The following is an 8,527-nucleotide window of genomic DNA, read 5'->3' as shown; positions in this document are numbered from 1 at the left end:
GTTTTTAGGATTTTAGTTGTAAATTTTTTTCTGGTTTACCCTCGAACTCGTCGAGTCCAGTCGCAAGTACTCGGCGAGTCCAAAGCGAATTTTCAGTTTCGTTTTTAGTTTTGTTTTGTTCTTTTTACATGTGTTTTCTATTTGTTTCAGGTATTTAATGACCCGAGGATTAGGCACACCCTTGATCCCGCCACTCGAAAAGCCGAAATCAGCTCTTAGGAAGGGCAAGGACAAAATTATAGAATCATCTTCAACACCAAATAAGTCACCATTTAGGAGCCTCAAATCCGCTTTTAGCAAGAAAAAGGAAAAGAAAGTTGGAGAATCCAGCACCTCATTGATTAAGGACGACCCTAAGAAAGAAGACACCGAGTACGAAACAGAAACCAAAGAAGAAAGCGACTTAGAAGGCGAACCTGATAACACCATGGCTAACATTGCGGATCTCACTATGGGTGAGTACAAGAAGAGGATGTGGGATGAGACTGGGCCGGGACTAGTGCAACCCGCAATTCCAGCAACTGCTACCTTCGAGCAAAAAGGCCACATTCTCGCTCAACTCAAGGACATCCCATTCTACAGGAAAGATCACGAAGACGCATACAAGTACATCGATGAGGTCAACGACATAGCCGACTAATTCAACATCTCAAACGTCCCTCGCGAGACTGTTTTGCTTTTTATGCTACCGGTCACATTTAAGGGGGCTGTGAAAGATTGGCTGAAATCACTTCCCCCAGGATCCATCACCACTTGGGAAAAAATGCGTGAAGAATTCATTGACCCATTTTGCCCTCCTTTAAATATAGCAAGATTCAAGAAAGCCATTGCCAACTTTGAGAAACAACCGGGCGAGTCACTATATGAGGCGTGCGAGAGATATAAAGGCTTGTTAAGGAATTACCCCTACAATGAGTTCAACGTTCAACAAGAAGTCTCCATTTTCTATGATGGAGTAAATGTTACCACTAGACAACTCCTTGACTCTCAAGGCGCATTGACAAAGAAAAATTCGGCGGAAGTTAAGAAGCTCATTGAAGAATTCTCTAAGCACTCTACAGAATATCATAACCCAAGGAATGACTCAACTCGGGGTGTGGTAAATTCTATTTCTGATTACACGGAAGTAGTGATGGCAGAATTGGAGAGCATGGATCGAAGAATGACTAAGATGGACCAATCCATCCATGCCATTTGAGTGGGATGTGACAACTGTAGAGGGCCTCACCTTACTAAAGATTGTGATCTAGATGATAACGGGAATCAGAAAACTCAAGTGTGTTATTCAAGCGGTGATAGATACGATGATGATTGGCGAAAACCCAAGAAAGAATGGCTACCTTATGATGAGTACAAGAAGGCGAAGGAGGAAAAGTATAGGCAAAAAGAAGGAGGCTTTTATCAAAAGGAAGAGTCGGTGCAAGAAAAGAAATCTGATTTTGAAGATATGCTTACAAGATTCGTAGCCGCGTCCGATAAAACGCATAACGATACTGATGCTACTATAAAAGATCAGCAAAACATGTTGAGAGAGCACCAAATTATGATAAAAGATCAACATGCTCTACTAAGGAATCAGCATGCCTCCATTCTCAACATAGAGAAGCAGCTAGGCCAACATGCACAAAAGATAAACGAAAGACAACCGGGTGGACTTCCTAGTAATACTGAAAATAATCCAAAAGGCGCACATATAAACATCGTAACAACTAGGAATGAGAAGATTATAACTCCACTGGCCCCTATCCAAAAAGAAGACCCTAAAATGGTGCAAGAAAAAGGAGCAAAAACTCAGGAATTGCAAAACCCCGACTCGACTCGTCGAGTCACAGACATGGACTCGATGAGTCCCCCACCTGAAAAGAAAAATAAATCTCATGTTAAGCCATATCAGCCTCCACTATCGTTTCCAGGACGAGCCAGACAAGATACGAACGATATTGATTATCAAAAGTTCCTGCAACACATAAAAGCCCTTCAAATTAATATGCCATTCATCGAGGCGGTTTCAGATATGCCTAAGTATGTTGAATTTCTAAAGGAGCTTCTTATAGACAGAAAGAAGATGGAAGAAGTGAATAAGGTGGTTCTAAATGAAAATTGTTCAGCCGCCATGTTGAACAAACTACCTAAGAAGAAGGGTGACCCGGGCAGTTTGACCTTGCCTTGCCAATTCGGAAACCTATCAACTATTCATGCATTGGCTGATTCGGGGGCAAGTGTTAACCTTATGCCATACTCTTTCTTCAAGAAATTAGACCTTCCGGAGCCAAGGCCAATTCGAATGGCAATACACTTAGCAAATAAAACAGTGACATTTCCAAGGGGAATATACGAAGATCTATTAGTGAAAGTTGATAATTTTGTGTTCCCCGCGAACTTCATAGTACTTGAAATGGAAGCGGATCCTCAAGTCCCAATCATTCTTGGAAGGCCATTCCTAAACACCTCAAGTTCTATAGTGGACATGTGAGATTCTAAACTTCCTCTTAGGGTGGTAGACGAATCAGTGACATTTAGATTTGATCAAGACATAAAGCATGCAGGATATAGTGATGACACAACATTTTCGGTTGACATGTTGGAAGAATTATTGGAAGAATGGGACGAAGACAAGCTAAGTAAGACTACCAGTGCATTTGACAATGATTTTCATGCTGAGAAGGACCTGATCGAGATAGAGAGACTACTTGAAGAAGCTTCATACAATGGATTAATTAGAATTGCTGCAAGCCCGACTCGTCGAGTCGCAGTCACCGACTCGACGATTCCAAGCGAGAAATCGCGATCAGACGCGGATTTTGGCCAGGACTCGACGATTCCCCTCATTGGACTCGACATGTTCAGTGTACATAACACGAAATCGAAGCTGAGAACTTTACCTGATCATTTGGAGTATGCATTTCTTGAAGAAGGTGAACAAAAACCAGTAATTATATCTTCTGACCTCACCAAAACTGAAAAGGAAGAGTTTGTCTGGGTCTTAAAGAAGAGAAGGAATGCCATTGAATGGAACATCACCGACACTAAAGGCATAAGTCCTTCCTATTGCTCTTACAAGATCAACCTGGAAGAAGGAGCAAAGCCGGTAGTGCAACATCAAAGGCGGTTGAACCCGAACATGCAAGAAGTGGTCAAGAAGGAGGTGGTCAAGCTTTTAGATGCAGGAATCATATACTCCATTTCTGATAGTCCATGGGTTAGTCCAGGTCAAGTGGTGCCTAAGAAAGGAGGGATGATAGTAGTGAAAAACGAGAAGAACAAGCTCATACCAACTCGAACGGTAACCGGTTGGCGAGTGTGCATCGATTACCGAAAGTTAAATGATGCCACTCGTAAAGACCACTTTCCCCTTCCTTTTATTGATCAAATGCTTGAAAGATTATCTGTCCATAGTTATTACTGTCTCCTAGATGGATTTTCGGGTTACTTCCAAATACCTATAGACCCAATAGACCAAGAAAAGACTACTTTCACTTGCCCAAGTGGGACTTTTGCTTATCGCCGCATGCCTTTTGGGTTATGCAATGCGCCCGCGACCTTTCAAAGATGCATGACGGCGATTTTCCACGACATGTTGGAACAGTTTATGAAAGTCTTTACAGATGATTTTTCTGTTTTTGGCTCTTCTTTTCATGACTGTGTCACTAACCTTGACTTGATGCTGGCTAGGTGTGAAAAGACCGATCTAGTCTTAAATTGGGAAAAATGTCACTTTATGGTTAAAGAGGGAATAGTCTTAGGTCACAAGGTATCCAAAGCGGGAATTGAGGTGGATCGGGCAAAAATTGAAATTATTGCTAAATTACCTCCACCACCTAATGTGAAGGGCATTAGGAGTTTTTTAGGACATGCGGGTTTTTTACCGCTGTTTTATATAATATTTTTCTAAATTACTTTTAAAAGATGCACCTTTTAACTTTTCTAAAGAGTGTCTAGCGGTCTTTGAAATTTTAAAAGAAAAATTAACTAATGCGCCGATCATTATCGCCCCGAAGTGGAACCTGCCCTTTGAAGTAATGTGTGACGCAAGCGATTTTGATTTAGGAGCCTTGCTTGGCCAAAGGGTTGATAAGAACTTTCGAACCATTTAATATGCAAGCAAGACTTTAAAGCCGGACCAAGAAAACTACACCACAACCGAAGTAGATTTATTAGTCGTAGTGTATGCCTTTGACAAATTCCGCCCTTATATCATTTTATCTAAATCAATTGTTTTCACTGACCACTCTGCTATTAAGTATTTGTTTGCCAAGCAGGATGCAAAGCTAAGATTGATCCGATGGGTGCATTTACTAAAAGATTTTGACATCGAGATAAAGGATAAGAAGGGGATGGAGAATGTAGCTGCTAACCGTCTTTGTAGAATAGAAAATCCAGAAAGGGAAGGGGAGGACAACATGGGTATTGAAGATAGCTTCCCGGAAGAATACTTGATGGTGGTCATGGAGGAAGAACCATGGTATGCGGATATTGCAAATTATTTGGCTGGCAACTACCTTCCAAAAGGCCTTACTCATCAACAAAAGAAGAAGCTCTTTTCGTAAATAAAATATTATTTCTGGGATGATCGATATCATTTTAGGAGCTGCGCGGATGGAATCAGAAGAAGATGCGTTTTTGGAAAGGAGATTCAAGATATTTTAGAGCATTGCCACAATGGACCGGCAGGAGGACATCATGGGATCCAATACACTTCTAAAAAAGTGTTTGATGCTGGTTTTTATTGGCCCACTATCTTCAAAGATGTTGCTACTCACATACTGGAATGTGATGTTTGCCAAAGAACGAGTAATATATATCCGCAAGAAATGAAATGCCCCAAAGAAATATTCAAGTTTGTGAAATCATTGACGTATGGTGTGTGGATTTTATGGTACCATTTCCTTCCTCCAATGGTAACAAATACATACTAGTGGCGGTGGATTATGTGTCGAAGTGGGCGGAAGCACAAGCTTTACCAACCAATGATGCAAGAAATGTGGTTAAATTTTTGAAAAAATTATTTTTTAGATTTTGTGTGCCAAAAGCATTAATTAGTGATAGGGGTACCCATTTTGCTAATGATCAACTAGCAAAAGTGTTGCAAAAATATGGGGTACACCAAAGATTTTCAACACCTTACCATCTACAAACAAATGGGCAAACCGAAATTATAAATAGGGCACTAAAAAGGATATTGGAGAAATCAGTGGGAAATAATAGAAAAGATTGGGCGGATAAATTAGATGATGCACTTTGGGCATTTAGGACCGCATTCAAGACACCCATTGGAACCACACCCTATAGGCTAATGTATGGTAAAAATTGTCATTTACCCGTCGTGCTTGAACACAAAGCCTATTGGGCTTTGAAAACGTGCAATTTCGAGCCAATTGAGTTGCGTGCAAATCGACTCATGCAAATGAATGCCTTGGAAGAATTGAGAAATGAGTCCTATACTAACTCATTGATTTATAAAGACAAGACTAAGAGATGAAATGATGCAAGGTTCAAGGGTAATAAAGAGTTTGAGGAAGGACAAAAATTTCTCTTGTACAATTCAAAGGTAAAGCTCTTTCCGAGAAAATTACGCACTCGTTGGATCGAGCCTTTCACAATCAAGCATGTCTTTCCATATGGGGTGATTGAGCTATGGAGTAAAGACGGGTCAAGCTTCAAAGTCAATGGGCATCGGGTGAAGAAACATGAAGAAGGAATGCCAAAAGACGAGAGACTTAAATAAGGGCTAGATTTGGAGGAATCCGCTGAAATGAAGAGTGGGTAGGAGTCCATCTAACGACTCCTCAAAAAGAAGAGCTTCCGGGAGGCAACCCGATATTAGAGTTTGCTTTCTTTCTACATTTCTTTTTCATTTTATTTTTCGTCTTTTATGTTTTTTCTTAGGATTTTCCTATCTCAGTCTTCTTCTTTGTTTAAAATGATTGCTTGAGGGAAAGAAAATCTCAAGTGTGCGGTATGGTGGCATAAATTTAAAGAACAAAGAAAAAAAATTCAGAATTTTTAAAAAGATTCAAAAACTCATCGAGTAGATACCCTTACTCGGTGAGTCCACTTGAGAAATCGCGACATTCTGCAAAATCGCACACTTACTCGACGAGTAGCTACCCCTAAGAAGTAAAACACTTTCATTTACCAAGCCACCAGCTGCTCGACGAGCAAAATCGCCTCTCAAGTGTTCATCTTCAATTTCTTGTGTTTTCTTCCAATTCTCTTCAAAAGGTAACAACTTTTACTTCTAATCTTGTTAAAGTTCCAATATTAGGTAGAATAATGACCCTAATTTGTGGAAATCCCGATTTTAAACTTGACTTGGATTTCTAGGGTTTCGATTTTGGATGAATTAGGTTGTTATAGTTAAATTTTCTTATGAATTAATGCTTGATAGACACCTCTGAGAAAACCCCTGGAACAAATTTGGAATTTTGTGGATTATTTGGTCCAATTCAAAAATGTGACGCGCGACTCGGACTGTTCATCCTACTCGCCGAGTCCGTTCGTGGACTCGAAGAGTCCATGTTGTAGTAACCCTAGCTTTCAATTTTGAGAAGATCAAAGGCGATTCTAGTTTACTCTTTACTTAATCTTTTATTTGAACTATGTGTGAACTATTAGATTTAGTTTTTGAGCTACTTTTTGTTGTAATCATGAGCTAAAACTCATATCTTTTGATTAGGAGAGATGAATTTATGACTATGTGTGTATTTTTGTGGTTGGATTAATTGAAATTGGTGAGTTTTATTTTGTTAAGCTTGTTGAAGAACGTAATGTATTAACAACAACTATTTTATGTTGATTAACAAGTATATAAAGCTGCATGAACATCTCTTAATTACTTATCTCATATGATTTATGTGAAAACATTGTTATGTGCCTAGGAATAGCGAACGTGAAACTAGGGTTAACTAGAAAATAAGTAATTTAATGTGTGAGCTTGTGTGACGAACCATCAACAAGAGGTTAATTAAATTATTAATTTGATTAGTTAATTACAAGTCTTACTTAACCCGAATCAATAAACTAGGAAATTTATTTGATTAATCACTTGATCACTGCTCGGATTAATTTGTTTGCTAAGGATTAGTAATAGCGAACGTGAACCTAATCACATTAATCGGTATCCAATGACAATTAATCCATTTCACTTGTCATAAAATCAACCATAGGAGTAAATCAATTGAACCTAAACAGAAGTCTTCTCCATTATTGAATTTAGTTGATTGTTTAATTTCTTTAGCTGTTAGTTGCTTAGTTTGAGTCTTATTTAATTGTTTCTGTTTCTAGTCTTGCAAAACTAGAGAAAACCTTTCCTTTTATTAATTGATTTTAGATAATTTAGTAGTTAGTTTATTTACCGTTCCCTGTGTTCGATACCCTACTTGCTTAAACTAAACTGGTATCGATAGGTACACTGCTTGCGTGTGTTTGTTTTTATTTGAGTTTGTTAGGATTAAAACTATTTCGTTTAACACACATTAAGTTTTTGGCAATGTTGTCGGGGAGCGGTTATAAAATAAATTTTAATTGTTAGTATTATCGATCCTTTGTACCACATATCTCTACTACAACTAGTGTACCACATATCATAAAATGGGTCGGCCTTGGTGCCGTAGACCCATTGGTATGGCGAGAAGACTCACCTCGAATGCAGAAGCTTCCCGGATGAAATCCTTAGTTGTTGCCTTGTCTACTTCTGAAGCTGTTAATACCAATCAATATACCCTGGCCCAGTATGATCCACAACTAAAGCCCATGCCCAAAACTCCAACACTCATAAAAGTCCACCAATGGCCCAATTTTCCAAATCGGGCCTAAACCATAGCATGGGCCTTACCCTAAAGCCCAATAACTTATTCCCGATCAAAACATCCTTCCTTAACTGGTCCAATGACCCACAACCTGAATAAAAGTCCAAACCCGAAATGGCCAACAAAGCCCAATAAGGCCCAATCCAAAAAGGCCTGAAATACCGAATGGTCAACCCTAGTCAACTCTTGGTCCGAGGTCAACGTCAGCAATCAAGGTCAACAGTCCATGTTGACCTCAAATCGTCGAGTGTTTCTAGCAACTCGTCGAGTACCTGAGTAGCTCATCAACTCGCCGAGTTACCTGTGTAACTCGCCGAGTCCCTCCAAAAACTCATGAGACCGAAAACTCATGATAACCGAAAACGCGTGAACCCGAAAACTCATGACAGCCGAAAACTCATGAAGCCAAAAACGAGTAAACCCCACTCGACTAGTGGAGTCAACCAAGGGACTCGACGAGTTCCTTAAGTCCAATTCATGTTTAGCCCTTTTTAGTGGGATCTTAGGTCCCAAATTTCAGATCCAACCTTCCCTAGTGTAGATACTACGAAAAGTTGCAAAATTTACATGCAAGCAAGGCATCCAAGGCAAAAAACACTTATCCAAAGCTTGTCAAAGGACTTAGAGCATGAATAAGGGCAAGGACTTGATAAAGTTAGCAGCTTTAAGTCCCCAAAGGCCCTGATATGTCCAGATTTGAAACCATAACTTCACAACAT

General features: G+C 39.6%; 1 protein-coding gene across 1 annotated transcript; it reads left to right on the top strand.

Moving 5' to 3' along the window:
- Positions 1-763: 763 nt before the first annotated feature.
- Positions 764-5,725, top strand: LOC145157924 (uncharacterized). Its single transcript, XM_079076896.1, has 7 exons — positions 764-1,099; positions 1,268-1,768; positions 1,895-2,453; positions 2,547-3,823; positions 4,260-4,543; positions 5,014-5,358; positions 5,491-5,725. The coding sequence occupies exons 1-7, from the start codon at positions 764-766 to the stop codon at positions 5,723-5,725; spliced, it is 3,537 nt and encodes a 1,178-aa protein (XP_078933022.1).
- Positions 5,726-8,527: the final 2,802 nt, after the last annotated feature.

Source organism: Lactuca virosa, chromosome 2 (assembly GCF_052849685.1).
Source record: "Lactuca virosa cultivar CGN04683 chromosome 2, Lactuca_virosa_CGN04683_v6, whole genome shotgun sequence".
NCBI lineage: Eukaryota > Viridiplantae > Streptophyta > Magnoliopsida > Asterales > Asteraceae > Lactuca > Lactuca virosa.
The sequence above is the reverse complement of the archived record's forward strand: the minus strand, read 5'-3'. Positions and strand labels throughout refer to the sequence as shown.

What these genes read in the sequence shown, in the direction of transcription:
- LOC145157924 (XM_079076896.1), top strand. Translation starts at nt 764, where the DNA reads ATGCGTGAAGAATTCATTGACCCATTTTGCCCTCCTTTAAATATAGCA. An exon ending in AATTACCTCCACCACCTAAT is followed by an intron (nt 3,824 to 4,259) that starts GTGAAGGGCATT and finishes TTTGCCAAGCAG; the next exon opens with GATGCAAAGCTAAGATTGAT. An exon ending in CAAAAGAAGAAGCTCTTTTC is followed by an intron (nt 4,544 to 5,013) that starts GTAAATAAAATA and finishes ATTATTTTTTAG; the next exon opens with ATTTTGTGTGCCAAAAGCAT.